Source organism: Hippocampus guttulatus, chromosome 9, assembly GCF_054856545.1.
Source record: "Hippocampus guttulatus isolate MCC_2025c chromosome 9, RoL_Hgut_1.0, whole genome shotgun sequence".
NCBI classification, from domain to species: Eukaryota; Metazoa; Chordata; class Actinopteri; order Syngnathiformes; family Syngnathidae; genus Hippocampus; species Hippocampus guttulatus.
The window spans coordinates 18,315,825-18,333,762 of record NC_141269.1 but is presented as its reverse complement, the minus strand read 5'-3'; the positions used below and the strand labels follow the sequence as shown (position 1 = coordinate 18,333,762).

Genomic DNA, 17,938 nt, shown 5'->3' with positions numbered 1-17,938 from the left:
GTGTGTTGGTGATTGTGTTGCTCCCTTCTCACATGCAAGGTAGATAGATTGTGGGGTGTGTGAATTATGATCAGGGATATGGCAGGGGCACGCTATATGTTCATACCCAAAGAACCACCAATGGCCTACCATCTAGTTCTGTCTTCACCATGTTCATCTACCATTAGTATCCCCCAAAAGGCAAGGAGCCATGTATGATAACTTAAAAAACCTAAGTCAAAATTTATGCTAAACTCCACATCTTATGACAGTACAACCCTGTTATTTCTCTGTACTCATCAAAATATTGGTAATGATTTAAAAAAAAAAACTCATTTAAATTTGATTGAAGAAACTCACTGGGTCTAAAATTTAGTTGAATTATTCCAAGGAGCAATCTTCCCAAACTTGTTCAGCTCTGGACCCACATTTAAAACTTGCTTCCTTCCCTTGGCCCAGACTTTTAAAAATGCATAGTGTCTAACCTAAAAACATGTACTTATGAATTATGGCTAAAGAACAAAACAGACATGAATTTATAACAATAAACATGAATCAGGGGGCCCTTAGCGAAAAAACAACGGGTGCCTGTGTGACAATCAATGAAATAGCTTGCATCATTTCATTCTTAAAATAAAACCGGCCTCTTTCAGGTGCCTGAGCTAAGTTTGTGCTTTGGGTTTATAACCAAGAATTTGTTGAACCACAATGAATTGTGGTTCTTCCTATTTTCTGACACAACTTGACTATTTTTCATTAAAATGATGGCTTGTCTGATGATTGATCCCCTTACCACACACGTGAAATAAAGACATTTGTAGACGTCTACGCAGATCATGCGAGACTAACGTCATCGCTCTGTTGCCGCCAGCTGCACCAGTTGACTTGTGGAACTTTTCGGACTGTGCCAAAAGGGGTGTGATTGATTTAAAGCGGACATCTCCTTTGGGCCCAGCGGCTGTCTAAATGTTAATATATGGCTGTCTGACATTCTGGTGCTGCAGCAACTGGACTCTAGGCCTTCTTTTGGGTGAAGCGTGGTGGGTGGCAGTGAGCACAATTTGAATTCGACCTGCTGGGAAACCTAATGATTCCAATTTCAAACGCTTCGGCTGGAACCAACATTCGTGGAGGTGCATTCCAGTGAGAAAGAATAATCTGAAAAAAGGGAGGCAGGATGGAGAGGACAAGTAAGATAAGATAACCTTTATTAGTCTCACTCACAAGTAAAGAGTTGTAAGGGCTTTGTCAGGCTAAATGATAAATACTTGCCTGAGGCCACTGGTCCAGGCACCACTGCACATCTGTGGCTATGTGTGTGTGCGCGTGTGTGTCGCCTGAAAGTGCTCAAAGCTACTGCAAGGAGCCAGCCAGCGCACATCTGTTTGCTTGTGGCCTTTTCTTCACTCTGCATAAACACTTCTTCATCAAGTACAATGACTGTGCTCTCTTGATGTGGACATCCAAGATAATATATAAACCCAATTCTAATGAAGTTGGGACGTTGTTGTTGGACGTAAATCCAAACAGAATATACCCATCCATCCATCCATTTTCCGATCCGCTTTATCCTTACAAGGGTCGCGTGGAGCGGGGTGGGGGTGGGTGGGGGTGCTGGAGCCTATCCCAGCCATCTTCGGGCAGTAGGCGTGGGACACCCTGAACCGGTTTGCCAGCCAATCGCAGGGCACACAGACACAAACAACCATCCGCGCTCACACTCACACCTAGGGACAATTTAGAGCACAGGTATCAAACTCAAGACCCGGGGACCAGATCTGGCCCTCCACATCAGTTTATGTGGCCCGCAAAAGCAGCTCAAACATGTCAACTTCCATGATCCTGTCTAAAATGTCTGCCACAATTTTAAATTCTCCTATGTAATTAATAAGAGATATATTCTAAGCATTTTCTTGTTACCATAGCCCTCGTGATATTCACTTAAAAAACAGTTGAATCAACAGTTATTCTTGACTTTTTTTATATGCTTTCAGTCATAACGGCCCTCCAAGTGTAACGGTAAATAAAATGTGAACCGCGCCAAAAATGAGTTTGACATCCCTGATTTAGAGTGTTCAATCAGCCTGCCATGCATGTTTTTGGAATGTGGAGGAAATCGGAGTACCCGGAGAAAACCCACGCAGGCCCGGGTAGAACATGCAAACTCCACACAGGAAGGCCGGAGCCGCAATCGAACATTGCACCTCTGCACTGTGAGGCCGCCCAAGCTCTATTTAAAAAAAAAAAAAAAAAGACCAACGACTCAACGTATTGTATGAGGAGCCTCAAAACGCTATCTAGGCTGGCATAGTTCATATCGCTGGGAGTCCACACAAGCCACACAACACAACCATCCATTTTCTGAACCGCTTATCCTCACTCGGGTCATGCAAGATGATACAGCACAACACTCACGTTGATGCGCACACGCGCTAACACAACAAAGAGGTGTAAGATTGGTGTCAGTAAAACACAGTTACAATACAATGTGAATGAAATTTTCATTTATTGTTGACTTTGTCAATGTCCATGGCTGTCAGTAAGTTGTAATACAAAACCACACTTTCTACATACTTTTGGATTTATATTTTTACTGAAGCCATAGTAATATTGTTACCTTACTGTTACTGATATATCTGGAAAAAATACGAAGAGTTGAAATGTTGGTCATATTGCAGTGCCCTACCGAAATTCTGTCAATGCTTCCGGAACACTTCACTTGCTAATTGAAACCGGACTTCATTCATGGAATAAGCTCATGCTTCTCAACAAGAATCGGGAGGCTGGAGATGTATTTTGAGCGCGGCTGTCTCACAGTTTTGCCTGCAGATCGGATTGTGCACAGTTTGAACGTTTTGTGTTGATTCTCTATGGATTCTTCGCTTCTGAAATTGTGAGTGAGAAATAGTGTCTGTCTTTACGTATGAGTTGTGAGATTGACCGGCGATCAGTCTACTGCGTAGCCTGGTTCCCGTCTCCAACTCCCCATTAATTGGCAAGTGGATGTAGTCTGGAACATGGTGTGATGGATGGTCTACCTCTCCAACATAACCGTTCACGTGAAATTTGATAGTGTGCTGTTACACCTCCATCTGGCTGCACACAATCAGAATGGCAGAGGAAGTACTCCTGATGCAATTGTCCCATAGTATTGATTTTTCCTTTTTTAAATTTATTTACCCTTTGAACTTTTATTCATGGTGGTCAAATAATGCACTCCAAGCCTGTGTGGAAGACAAAAAAGGTTTATCAACTAAAATTGTCTCACCATATCCAATCATTGACCACGTTTAGTGGGACTGGCCGCTGTAATATGTTTTTAAGGAAAGAACGGCGACACTTGGTGCTGGCCTTTGTAGGAGCATATTTTGGGGGGAGTCCTGTCCCAAGTTCTCAATGCAGTGTTAATCATCCAAATGTCACACACGGGACAAGTTGTCTAAATCAAACAAAACAAGGCCTTTATGTGCCTACCGGGCGTTCGCAAAATGATTGGAGCAATATTTGTTTTCTGGAACTCAGTCATGGCTTTGTTTACATCTTACGTGAATAATTCCAATTCCATCACTTGAGTTAACCCTGTAAAGTTAGGACGGCCCACCGAAGGGCCCTACGTCATCTGTCAAAACAAATCGCTGATGCACGTCGTCAGCTGAGTACATGTGTGAACATGTCATACATCTTTTAAAAGCTGAGTTTCTGGAGATTTGAAAAGATATTAGACAAACATAAGATTCACCTATTTTTACTCCAAATGGTTCAAGAACAGCTACAAATTTACTTTGGGTGAACCTTTTTTAGGCGTTTTTGGCAAAGTTGCCCTTGGCCTAAATTTGAAAAACATGATTTTTGCTTACGCAGTGTCAGAAAATGTCTTTGGTGTAAGGCAACACAAATTGACCACGCAAAGCTGAAAAGTTGGAATGCACGTGATTGCGTCCTGTTGTTATTTAAAAGGCAAACTGCTGTAGGAATAGACGAGTTCTTGTCAAGTTCACTTTTTGACCAGGTGAATGCGGTCATGGCCGCCTGAGGGGAGTAACTCAAAACAACGATGAAGGGGGTGTGAAAAGTCCTTGGTGATTCAGACTTCTTTCTTATGTACTGCGCGAATGTGCAGGGCAGAGAGAGGAGTTGGAGAGGAGAGATTTTTGATGGCGAGTTTATTTTTGCTTTTTGCTGTTAAGGAAGTTACACCAGGATTTGATGTTGGTATGTGAAAACCGACATAATCAGAGAGCAGTGCAAGCCAGTTAAAATGTCCCATCTGATTTTAAAATTCCTCAACCTCCATAGAAGAAAAATGCGCTGCTGGGCCTTTTTGTAAAGTCCAGCCACATGCTGCGTGACAGACGGGAGACGGTCGATCTCCTTCCCCGGGTACATAAAAACACCGACCGGTTCCATCACCTGTACCTCGAGCAGAAAAGTCTCAGAGAGAGGATGTGGCGTGTCACGGTTGTCATCCCCCACTGCACAGCCCCCCCAGCCTCTGTTTTATTCACATTCCGTTCCAGTGAGATGAGAGCTTGGAGGTGAGATGGAGGTGGCGGTACCTTGTCCACTGTAGTCTTCCTCCCATTGAACGTGATGTTGATGGTGTTAAGCTGCTCTGCAAAAGAGGCAGCGTCTGAGCACCCAATCAATTTGCTCTCTGTTCTCTGCCCATCATGATGATGAGTCTGCCATGCCTCTGTCGTATTTCCTCTGGATGAGCTTGTTCTTCCATCTTGTTCTCATCGCAAATATAAAATTGTTGGTCTCTGTTTCCCGTTTCAACTCTTTTTCTCCTCGTAAAAAAAAGTTATTTTTCAAGGTCATGACAGGGTTTTAAATGTCATTTTGTACATCTGCTGCTCGCCCAAATGTTACAGGGAATAAGCCATCAGAGCTACGAAAAATGCAAAACCCTTTTTTTAAACCCTCAGAAGAGATGTCAGGACGTGGGCTGGCTCTTGCAGGGCCTATGCGAAAAACATAAAAATATATATACCACACGGCCCATGGTCTCTGTTTGTTGTCTGAGCTGTGAAAGTACACCTTCCTGAAAGCTGAATGGCATTTGTGAAGATTTTGCAAACAAGACTTTCATCCCGGCGTGCCACCAGAACACGACTATGTTTACTTTTGGCTTGAAAAAAAATGCCTGAAATCATTTAGGTGAAACTCAACTCGACTTTATTTATTTTGCAATTTAACAAAAACAACAGGTGGAGTAAAAAAACAGCTATCCATCCACCCACCTGTTTATTGCTGTCAAAAACAGGTGGGTGCAAGTGCCTTTCACAGCAATCAAGTGAACGTGTGTGGGGGCAAGTGCCTTGTAACCGCCAGGGCCTTAAAGTGGAGTGCAATACAGTAGCTACTTCTCAAGAGGAATAATAGCCATCCATCCATTTTCCGATCCGCTTTGTCTTCACAAGGGTCGCGGGGGGTGCTGGAGCCTTATCCCAGCTGCGGGCAGAAGGCGGGGGACACCCTCAACCGGTTGCCAACCAATCGCAGGGCACACACAGACAAACAACCATCCGCGCTCACTCTCATACCTCGGGACAATTTCGAGTGTTCAATCAGTCTGCCATGCATGTTTTTTGGATTGTGGGAGGAAACCGGAGAACCCAAAGAAAACCCGCAAACTCCACACAGGAAGGCCGGAGCCGGGATCCAAACCACGACCTCTGCACTGTCAGGTTTGATGCGCTAACCCCTGGACCACCGGGCCGCCCCTAAATAATACCCATAAATCTGAAAGTCCACTACCTCGTAAATCTTTGTGGGAAGAGTTTGGTGAAGGCCATTTTCAATTGCTGCATCACTGTGCCACAGTGCATAAAGCAAGGTCCATGAAGGCACGTTTGGATGAGGTTGGTCTGGGAGAATTTGACGGCAATGGATTTTTATCATTTCGGCCGTCCCAAGCAGGTCACAGTTTTGTTTGGTCCTCAAGTAGGACCTCTCTGTGTTTCGATAGAAATGCTGAGCAGTCTTGAAGTCCACAATGATCGATGGTTGTCACCTTTGGAAGCAAAGACCAGCGCTTTGTTTGTTCTGCGCAATGTCAAGGTCACCTCATTTCCATTTCAAACATTCAGTGTGTGTGTGTGTGTGTGTGTGTGTGTGTGTGTGTCAGGGCATTCCTGCACACCTCTGATTATATGAGTGAGGTCTTCCTTTCTCTCGTAACATTCCTGCATCCTTCTTGTTCCACAGGCTGACTGTCGCTCCAGAGAGTACCTCCGTGCTCACTTCCCTGCTGCAAAGACAGGAACAGGAAGCACAGAATGAGGTTGGTGACTGAGTGTACATGACATACTTATTTTTTATTTTATTTTTTTTACGTACACACTCCCATTTTTGGCCACCCAATTAAGCAGAGCTCATTTGTCTCAAAAAAATTCTTTCAAGCCACCGCATATGACTCATTGAGGAAACTCTTAAAATAAATGTACCCTGTCATCTTTGTTGCCAAATCTAATCCTTCACATCAAAATTGCCATTTCATGTTGACCCATGTAATCTAGCGGGGAGTAAACGCTCTGACGAAATCAGCTTTTGGTTGTACATTTGCCAGAAATGTTTAAATTTCCAATTAGCCTTAGGTCAGCGACCATGATGAAGCAGCGAAATTAGAATGGAATATCAAAAACACAGAATTGTTTACATTACCAGGGTCATGATCCCTGCGAGGGACTCATGTTTTTAAACGTATTCTGTATCAACATGGGGGTATGTGGCCACCAAAGTAGGGTAACTGCACAAAAGGACTTGTTTCCTGACAGATTACCAAACATCTTCGTCGTGTGTCTGCACAATTTGCCGGTCGGAAAAGCTCTAATTAGACAGTTTCAAGATCTTGATGTTCTGTCTACAAACGTGCAAATGTTTCATGCCCACCTTCCAATGGAAGGTTCTTAAGGTGACGGCGCATTTCGTACAGTTTGCCTCCGGCAGTGTTCCTTCAGCTGTGAAGAGAAGTATTCATTCCTTTCCCCAAATGGAAAGTGGAAGGTGACAGTGGACGCGAATGTGAATGTTATCACTAGATTGTGCACTATTGAACAGCAGCAAAGCGGTAAAGTAATAAATCATGCGATGGTTTCCCTACCTTGGGGCTGTGTGGAAGGAGGAGGGTTTGGAAGATCGATGCTTTGCAAACAATCACCACCAGAAATTGAGACAGAGTGATGAGGACAGACAGAACAGAGAAACATCGAAAATGTAGAATGACTCAACTTTTAAGTCACGCCCCAGCAGATCAGTGTACGCTAATTCAAAATGGATCTGATTTAAAATTTAGAAGCACTGTGCTGTGTTCCTGCTTTGGAAATGTCAAACGTGCCGGGTGTCAGACGGTGTAGCTCAGTGCAACCCACGGGTAAACGTAATAGGATGTCCACGCTGAGAAGCTCCCTGACTCGGTGAATCCTCTGAGTACGCTCTTCTCTTTGATCACTCACTACAAAGAGGCTGAGAAGGGGAGTTCGGCTTTGTGCTGAGTCCGCAGGAATATAGCGGCTTCCTCTTGGCCTTAACCCAGCTTTCCCCTCTGAATGAATCAATGAATTAATTCTTTATTTTGAACGGTGTGTGAAAATGACAGATTTAAAAATCACAAAAATACAATTAGAAATGTAATTAAATTGGACATGTTCGAAAAGGAAAACGTATTTACCGTATTTTCCGGCGCACCTAAAAGCATTCTATTTTCTCAAAAGCCGACACTGCACTTTATAATCCAATGCGCCTTATATATGGATCGATATTCTGATTTCTTCTACGTCGTATTTTAAATGTCAATGGGTTTTCGAAAATGGAAAGACAGCAATCAAGTGAAAGTGTGTGAGGCAGTCAGGAATATGAATGTCATGACTCCTCAGTGTGTTTTTAACCACTGACCTGCAGTTTGAATTGATATAAATTATTCCTTGTTTTGATCATGTCTTGTTCAATAAAACATACTTGATTCATTTAACTGCACTGGGTTAAATTATTCAAGTCAATATTCATATTTTTACGAACGCACTAAGTTAGAGCTAGACGTTTCTTCTATTTGCAGCATTGCTTCTTCTGAGATTGTCTTCCATATGAAAGTGAAAATGGCACTGCGTGTAATCCTTAACTCAATCGAAAATCAGTCATAGTGAATCATGAATTGCAAATCCAATCGAAGGGGGCCCTTGTTAATCGAATCAACTCGATTTTGGAAATCTGAATCCATATCCAGTCCTACATACGTTGGTTGTGGTGCCAATCTGTTACTCAAATCCAGTGGCGGGCCGTGCATTTCAAACTTAGGCCTTCAGTGACGACACATACATTAACACAATACAGTATAGGCTCGTCAAGCAGCACTTAATTTCAGGAGCATTTAAAACCATCAAGTATGCATTCACAATTAAGAGCAGGAAACTAAATTTATAGATATTGTCAACAATAAAAAGATGATTTAAAAATACTAAATAAAATGCCACCCAAATTACGCTGTGTGATCTTAAACAAGCCTGTCCAATAAATTGCGCAATGTCGCAGTTTCATATAAGACACCAACCAAACAATAACAAAACAAACTATTCTTTGAAAATAAAGTAAACAGATCATTTGCATTTTGAGAATCGGCTACACAACAGCAAATAACTGACGATGTTGAGCAGCTGAGATTGAACGAACTTTAGTGCATGAAGGTGACTACAATGCACCGTTATAAATTGCAAGTGAGCAGATTTATTTGATACATTTTTGTATCTTTTGTCATTTTACTTCGTTACCATTAATTTAATACTAACAAAATAAAATGACAAGAAGAAATGTAAAATAAAATTCATTTACTCACCAATGTAGTGCCTGTTCACTGAACTGCAGATCTACGCGAGTGTCCCCAAACGTTTTTAAACACACCGTAGCTTGTAAGTGCCCAGCCGTGCTCTGATGTTTCCTTGCTGCCCTGGTAAAACAACTTAAATTGGTAAATCCAGTTGAAGGTCCGTCTTGAAAATTGTGTGGAAAGTGGTTCTGCAACCAGACCAATGTCTTCTTCTTTGGCCGTTTTGGGTTAAAATGCAGTTATAGCTCCCTCTAGCAGGCGCTAATCCAATCACCGAACGCCCACGTCCAGTCTCGACGTAAGGCATTCTAGCTGGCCCCGGTGCGCAGACTCGTGATCTGAATGGCTATTGCAACCTGACTGTGCCCGTTCATTTACAGCGTACTGGGGCCTGCTCTGTTTAATCTGAAGGCCCCTAGCAAATTTAATTTACCTGGCAACACAAGCTAGCTGAAATATGATTGGTTAAAAACTCTACCATAATAAATAAGTTATTTATCGAGTGGCTTTCAATGTTATTTAAAATAACATTGCAAGCCACTCGACTAAGTGGAAATAATATGACGTAAAGAATACAGAGAATCATTTTGTTTACATATTCATGAAAATAAAATAACATGAATCAAATTTATATTATTGTATGAATGTTTAGGCCAGCAGAGAAGGCCTTGCTGGCCCTGAGGGTCCGCCACTGCTCAAATCTAAGTAGCCTGTGTAAATAGGTGAACGAAAGGCATTCATTCGCTTTGTGCACGTTGGAAATCGCTTCATTGGCATTCTCAAGCAAATACAAAACCGATAATGATCCTTGGAGTTGCTCCTATCAATGCTGCTGTCGTTTCGGTCACCACTTCACATGAACAAGTGACGCTGGCTGGGTTGCCCGTTTGCCATGAATGAAACAAAAAACGTTTTTTTCTTTCTTTCTCGCTTTCTATGCAATTAAAATGCAGATTTCAAACTATATGTTGGTCAAGTTGAGCCCAAGTCAAGTCATTCCCAAATTTTTGGCAAGCAAGTCGCAAGTCCTACATAGAGACTTGAGTCCCCCATCTCTGCCATTTATAATGTTTTTGCTACGACATTTCCTGCAGTTACATGCCAAAGGAGGAATTTAATGGCTGTTAGAAAAGTGCAATTGTTTGCTTACATTCAAACTTTAGCTCAAGTTATGCATGCTGTGATTGCGACATTACAAAGTCAGTATTTTGCCATCATCATAGTAGTCAGTAGAGACCGCAAACATTTTCCTGCATTGATTTCTTAATTTATTTGTATTTATTTATATTAATCATTATTCTTATTTTCTGTTATACTTGATCTTATGTATAGTTTTTGGGTGATCGAAATATAAAATTTAATTGAGAGTTAAGTTGACTGCGTTAAAAAAAAAGTTGTGTTTTTAACAGCTCAAGTACATTGCACATGTCTGTGTGTGTCTCTCCAAAGGTGAAATTGTTCCAATCAACTCCATGCTGTTATACAAATTTCAGTGCCCTTTCCAAAAGCATTTCCAAAATGTCATGGAAGATGTTGTAAAGGCAATCAGCTCAAGGTTGAACCGATCCGCTCTGTTGGGAGTCACCGCTTTCATTATAAAGTTATCGTGGTACAAGGGCACACACCAGAGGCGCTGTTCAGTGTCAGTATTATCCACCGTAATCCATAATGTTGCTTGCTGACATTTTTAAGCAATAGCATCAGTTGTTGAGTTTGATTTATTGAATGAATTGCCAACCATGGACAAATGACCTTTTTTGTAGCCAAATAAAGTACCTTAATATGAGGAAAAATGTGACACTTCATTAGCTTTCACAACGGGTACCTTTATTCCAGTGGGAGACAGGATCATTACCACCTCCGAAATCCTGTAAAATACTTGACTTTTGACTTTATTACCCAGCAGTTATTATTATTATAATAATTATTATTTTAACTCTACAGTACATTTAAAACATATTTAGGTTTTTACAGCTTTTTATCTACACTAATAAACAAATAAATTAAAAATGTGAAAAGAATGACCCTTACCTCTTTTGTGTTTGTGTGTTTGGCCCCTTGGACAACGCTGGTTTAAATGAAGGAGCTGAGACTTATCTATTTTTGGATGAAATTGCCTCAACTTCCTGATTGATTTTAATTCTATAAAGCAAAAGTTGTAGTATTTAGTAATTTTACAATTTAGGATTTTTTTTTAAATTTCAGTGTCTTTGGTTCTCCCTGTATTTTTTCCTGGTTTGCTGGCACCTACTTATCATAATATTTTTGTGCTTTAAGGAAATTTGTCTGCTCCTTTCTTGTTTTGTGCATATGCCTCTTCCCTTATTTGGCCGTGAATTGTTCACTGGCCCATTCTGCTCTTTGTCGAGCAGATGGAGTCATGTTGAATTAGTGAAGGATAATGTTAAGCCAAGGATGATCTTTTCTTAATTAATAAATCGCTAATAGACATTTTGATGTGCTTTTTGATGACTTGATCCTCTACTGTATTTCCCAGATGTCACTCATGGGCAGATTTGCAAAGTCAGACATAGCTGAAAGCATCAAGCTAAACTAGAGTTGTAAGGTACTTGTCATTTTTGGGGTATTAATTCTTCATTTTATTAGTATTTGGTCGACCTATCCCATGGCAATGGAGATACACATTGCAAAGGCAGCAGCCTGAAGAGCAACCATTTCTCTGAGATTATAGGAAAAAGAGGGTGATGGTAGTGATCCTCTGTTACGCTTCTGTTGTTGTGATGCAGCGGAAGAAAATGGCATCTATTTTCATCATACAGGATTTTGCGATTGACCTCACCTCTCTGTGCCAGAGCGTTACCATGCGCCAATCAGGGATTGATAAATCGCCACCACCTGCCTCATTTTTTATCCAGGGTTTCGTTGCTGTCAAACAAATATTCACCATAGCCAGGTGAACTCCTCAGCCATGACAAGGACAATCTCCATACCTCAGGAATGGGTGACAGATAGTACGACGAGAAAGGCAAAATGCGGGATTACATAAACCTTGTGATTGGCTGACGACCTGTCCTTGGTGTGTAATAGGCTTAAGGTCACTCGCACTGACGTGGATGAGGAGTATTGAAAATGATTGGAAGAAAGTACTGGAGTTTTAAAAAATACAACATAGTGGCATCTTAATTCATTTAAGTTGAATAAATGAGCAGAAATTATGCCATTAATCAAGATGCTGGACTTTTGGTTTCATGGGCTCAATGAATTACCGTATTTTCCGCACTATATGGTGCTTTGGAGTATAAGGCGTACCTTCAATGAATGGCCTATTTTGAAACTGTTTTCATGTATTGGGCGCACGGCATTATAAGGTGCATCCAATAGATGGAGCGGCGCTAAAGGGAATACAATACAATACAATACAGCTCTATTCAGATAGCGTTCTCACAACCGCTGCAGCTACAAAGCGCTTTACAGAACATTGAAAATACTATGTCCAAGAAATCAGAATATTGATCCATATACAGTATATAAGGCACATCGGATTATAAGGCGTACTGTCAGCTTTTGAAAAAATGTAATTCTTTTAAGTGCGTCGTATAGTGCGGAAAATACGGTTCATGTTTTGTAGTTGAAACCACTATAGTGAAGCCTCCAAAACCAAGTCCACTCAGTTCCATGACCCTGTCCCAGTCTTTATCTTTTATTGCTACTGTAGAATTCTTGTTGAGTTAGCTGTATTGTATGAAGCAGCCCATATAACATGTGCGAAACAACTGACCACATGGACAATTTGCACAAAAGATCAAATCACTTCGGCACTGCCTTCTCTGAATTTAGGACAGGGACCTCCGAAGAAAGGGTACCGTCTCCTTTCCAGTTCTATATGTTATTCGTGGCGGCCCGGTTGTTCAGTGGTTAGCGCGTCGACCTCACAGTGCAGAGATACCGGGTTCAATTCCAGCTTTGGCCTTCTTGTGTGTGCAGTTTGCATGTTCTCCCCGGGCCTGCGGGGGTTTTCTCCGGGTACTTCGGTTTCCTCCCACATTTCAAAAACATGCATGGGGGGCTGATTGAACACGCTAAATTGTCCCTAGGTGTGAGCGTGAGCGCAGATGGTTGTTTGTCTCTGTGTGCCCTGCGATTGGGTAGCAACCAGTTCAGTGTGTCCCCCGTCTACTGCCCGAACACAGCTGGGATAGGCTCCAGCACCCCCCGCGACCCTTGTGAGGATAAAGCGGATCGGAAAATGGATGGATGGATATCTTGTTCGTCATTCATATGTGTATTTGTCCTCATTGCTATTTGAGATACTTTGTTGATGTCACACAAAGAGAAAAATAATACACAGAAACTCCAACAAATACTCAAGAACACCATTGATGCTCACTCAACTGAAGTTCTGTGTGATTAGGTGAATTTTTGCATTTCAAATTGTCTTCAACTCTGAGTTTTGGCTTCACAGTTCCGCACTACTATTTGGAACATGATAGTTCAATCTGGGAGGGCATGGTGACTCACATCTGAGGTTGGAAGTTCAAATTCGGGCTCTGGACATCCTGTGTGGAGTTTGAAAGTTCTACGTAGGTTTTCTCTGGGTACTCAGGTTTCCTCCCAGATTCCAAAAACATGCATTGTCAGTTAACTGAAGAGCCGAAATCGCCCAAAAGTGTGAATGTGACTGTGAATAATTGTTTATGTGTGCCCAACGATTGGCTGGCAACCAGTTCAGGGTGTACCCCGCCTAGTGCCCAAAGTCAGCTGAGAAAGGCTCCAGCACACTGTGATCCGATTCAGGATAAGCAGTTCATGGAATGGATGGATGCATGGCTAGTTTATAATGTGGTATAAAAACACCATAATCTTCAACGTCATCCCGCAGTCATTTCCACTCAAACAGCAAATGGTACATTGCTACCATGTTTACAGCCTTATAACTGTAAATAACATCTCAAGGCACCCCGGTGTTGGGAAAGTTGAGTCACTATAGATCTCGGCAGCATACCGCTGCATTCAGAGTATCCTCTGGCAGGAAATCGGTGACTCAAAGGAGTCGAAGGACACTGAGACGAGTAAATCAATTGAATCGCCACTTGTCTGGTTTTTTTTTCTCGTTCTCATCATGCTCCGAGCCTCTCTTGTGACCTGACCCTCTGTTGGTGGATCATGTCAAACTGCGTCTAGATTCGCCGATCACTTAATTTGGCGCACCTGCAGGTTTCAATGTGCTCCTGCAGAAGTGCTGCAAGAAAAATATGGATTTACCCTGAGAATGATACCCAAATTCTACAAACTTAGATTTGCAGAATGCTTCATACATTTCATTGGATGCTGCACATTTTTCACAGTGGAGGGGAGAGTGATGATAGACCCCGCTGCCAGCTAACACCGGTTAAACGTGTTCAACAATTTTGGCCCTCTTCGAAAGAAACATTTATAATTGTACAGATAATTGGCCCTTGTGGTTGAAAAATGGGGGTGGTCCCTCTCGTCTTGAGACCGGGGTCAAGAAGAAAAGATGTCGCCGTTATGCAACCAAAGACAAGCTGCAGTGGATACAAGCGGTGTCAAAGATTTTGCTTCTCCTTATCACTGCATTTATAAGTGACAGCAAGCCAAGTGATAGGACAACACCATGCAAGGGCGTCAGAGTCCACACACACCAGTGTATAGTCCTTTAATAGAATATCAATGTATTTGCACTTAGGTGCGCTATAGTTATTTTAGCTTGCTAAAGCTAAAACTGTAAAATGTCAGTAGCGGGTTGGCATTTGGTGGGGCTTCAGTGGAGATTTACCTGACTTCATCTGTCTCTCAGTACTACCACTATCACGTTGCAGTGAAAGAAACCATCAGTTACGCTACACACAAATCCAGTGTGCTAGCCCGCAACAGTGCCATAATTGGCATCATCCAAAGCAGCTCAAAATCAATCGATTAATTTATCTAAAAATAATGAGAATGATAAAACCTCTTTGAATTTATTTTTTAAAAATAATTTATTCGGTTATTTTGTGGAAAACACACTGAATGGTAAAAAAAAAAAGGTCCAAAAATAAATAAATAAATACAATCCCCCGATACATTTCAATTGGTGTCAGTTTTATGCAAATTTTTGCTAATTATGGGCTGGCCCAGTCTCTATACGCTGTGAATAACGGTGGTCGACTGTACATCATACCTACCAGAGATCCTGATTATTTCATTTGTTCATCTGTGCAGAACACAATAGATGGCTTTTGTTGGTCAAATTTGGCTTGCTCTGACCAACTGACAAGAGTATGGAAACATGCTGATGCTATTATGGGCCCTCTGAGGCAAATCTGAAATCTGATTGGTTGAAGAAACGGTCCCATTGCTAATATTGTTTAAATTACATCACCATGCTTTGCTGGAGGCTCTGAGCAGATTAGATGATGTGGCATGTGAAATCTGATTGCACAAAAAAAAAATCTAACATTCACATTTGTGTATCGGAAGAAGTGCGGCCTAGAGAAAACCTCCCAAATTAAGAGAAATAAACTGCCGTGAATAACTGAATACAATTTCATGGACCCCATATTAGAATCAATCAGTGTTTCAGATTGTGTCTCAGTCATTTCAGATTGTGTCTCAGTCAGCAGAAAATACCTTGCTGACCGCTCACCACTCTCTAAGTAACACTGGCATCCCAAAATGGCCCCTTTTTCGCAGCCACCAATGTGACCACAATTTCCTATTCCGCCTTTTATTTCTGTTTTACTGTATGCGCATGAACATCATGGGCGCTCAATTTCATCTCATCAGAGCCCTGACAATGTGAGGGAAAAATAATAATGAAAGCAACGGACATTGATGCCGACTGATAACGTTGTGTTCAGCGCTTGATTTTGCTGTTTCATTGCATTCAGGGCAAGCTCTACCCCGTAGTGCCAACATGCAGTGAATTGATGATCCACACTTTTCATTCCATGTAACGTGGCTTGCTTTCATCTTGTAGGTATCAAGAAATTGCAACATGTGGCTCAGGCTTTAGAGAGAACGTGTGGAACAAAATTAGTATTGTGCTAGTTGGTGGTTACGGAGCCCCAGTCAAATTTTATTTTAGGCTCGGGATGAGTTCCAAGGGCATCATGAAAAGCTTGCCATTGCAAGGAATCGTTATCCCTGAGAGACATTTGAATTGGCTGTTGAGAGCCAGCTTGCTCATTCAGCAACTACAATGCTCTGGGAGGTATCATGATTACCGTGGATGTATACGAAATGAAAACGTTTTGTCATAATACCACTACTTAATATTGGTATAAAATAAAAATGTCATATGCATTAATTTGTGGGGGGTTTTCAGGTACTGATTAGATCAATGAGAAGCGAGTGAGTGAAGGTGCGCTCGATTTCTTTACCCTCTTGTCCAATAAGGGATCAGCACTACTTCACCCTGTAACTATTTTGTGTGCACGCTGAAACTAATTCATGCGCACGAAGTAATAATTCGTGCACCCGAGGTAGTACTTGGTGTGTACGAAATAGTAATTTGTAATATTGGATATGTAGATTTTCATGTATTGTTTTTATGATGTGTGCGTGCGTGCGTGTGTGTGTGTGGGGGGTCGAACAGACGTCAGAGTTGTGTGTGCATCCGTTCATATTTTATTCTTTTAGAGCAGTACAGTACAAACATAAGAGCAGTGAGAGCGTGAGATGGGTGAAAATTATATCTCGCTCCACTTTTGACAAACGGCATTTATTTTCGCAAAGGTGGTAAGGGTTTTCTGAAATGACTTACCAGTCTTCCCACCAGGTAGCGCTATTCCATTTGTCCAATAGTGCATTTTAATCCATCCATTCATCCATCCATTTTCTGATCCGCTTTATCCTCACAAGGGTCGCGGGGGGTGATGGAGCCCATCCCAGCCATCTTCGGGCAGTCGGCGGGGGACACCCTGAACCGGTTGCCAGCCAATTGCAGGGCTGCATTTTAATTCCTCCAAAAAATGAACAATGAGGACACATACATTTCTAAATCTGTTCCCTGTATTTGTCCATTTTGCCTTTGTTACATTTTGCTTCGTACTACAGTATGTATGGGGGTTTTTTTTTCTGTAGCATTTTGGACAAACCTGCCCATCAGATGGGACAATGCCAAGTGAAGCTGATCCTGTTTACTTCAGTACACATGAGCTGCTTCTCAAAGGGAAAGTGACAGCCAAATATTTGCTCAGGTGAAAAGCTCAAGCTTTTCTGCAAGCATGTGCATAGACCTTTCACATGTTTACTGTAATGTAGAAAATCATTGTTCCTTCTGTTCCTTGCCTCCGCTAAAGACAAATCAATTGAAAGCAATCTATTGTAATAAGGGGCCGTCAGCCTTGAACTATGCAAAGGAAATGTCGCCTTTTGCTTCCATTGAGTGGCTCTTATGTGAAGTCTCTCCATAGCGTCACCATCACTCCCGACAGGCCACTTCCGTCTGTGAGGTGCTTCAGTCAGCAGGAATGCTGAGCTTTATCGGGAGTGGGATTAACGCTCTCAAAAGTCTTTGACACTGACGAGAGGCTTAAGAGCCTAATGAGCTTCCTGCCCCTGCTTTTGTTTTCTAACATTTAAAGGGTGAGAAGTCTTTCAGGGGAAAAAAAAAAAGAAACACTAGTATGTCCAATAAGATCAAGTTGTTTTATTTTTGTATAGCCCTGGCCTCCATATTAGGTTCCAAATAACTGCATCCAAGTAGCTCACGGAACCATAGTCAGTCTGGGGCTGTGTGACTATAGCTGGTGGACGATCTGTTGTCGCAGCTCTCTCTGTCGACACTTTAGACTTTTTTTGTGCATGCATTGTTTTGCCCATGTGTAACTTAAATGGAGATCCCCTATGGTGGCATTGGGCGAGCCTAACTACTTTGACATAGCTGGCCAGAACCAACTAACCAATGTGGGACTCGACCCAACTGGCTTTACGCATTCCTGACGTAGTGAACCAGTTATGACTTATAAACCTTGAGGAAATCTGATTTCGCCTGATTTTACCGGGTTCTCCCTCCCTCCCGTATCTACCCTGTCGCCCACTCACACTGCGCTGAACTCGGCTACGCTTCAGCTTCTTTATGTGCGCCAGTCCCTCATCATAAATAACGCATAGCTGCGACTTGCTTTGCTTTGTAGAGTCGTTCGGTTTATGCTGTCTATTATGCGAGATGGCGGT

General features: G+C 42.0%; 1 protein-coding gene across 6 annotated transcripts in view; it reads left to right on the top strand.

The window, feature by feature from the left end:
• LOC147200659 (endonuclease V-like) overlaps nucleotides 1-17,938 on the top strand; it is a 77,000-nt gene that overhangs the window by 34,243 nt on the left and 24,819 nt on the right. For 5 of the 6 annotated variants that reach the window (XM_086121226.1, XM_086121228.1, XM_086121227.1 and 2 more), the window contains one exon: nucleotides 6,190-6,265. In XM_086121226.1, the coding sequence (XP_085977352.1) occupies nucleotides 6,190-6,264 (75 nt within the window). In that variant the 3' untranslated portion in view covers nucleotide 6,265. Of the gene's footprint in view, nucleotides 1-5,950; nucleotides 6,043-6,189; nucleotides 6,266-17,938 lie in introns of those variants that run through there. The other variant, XR_015101939.1, reaches the window with a different exon arrangement.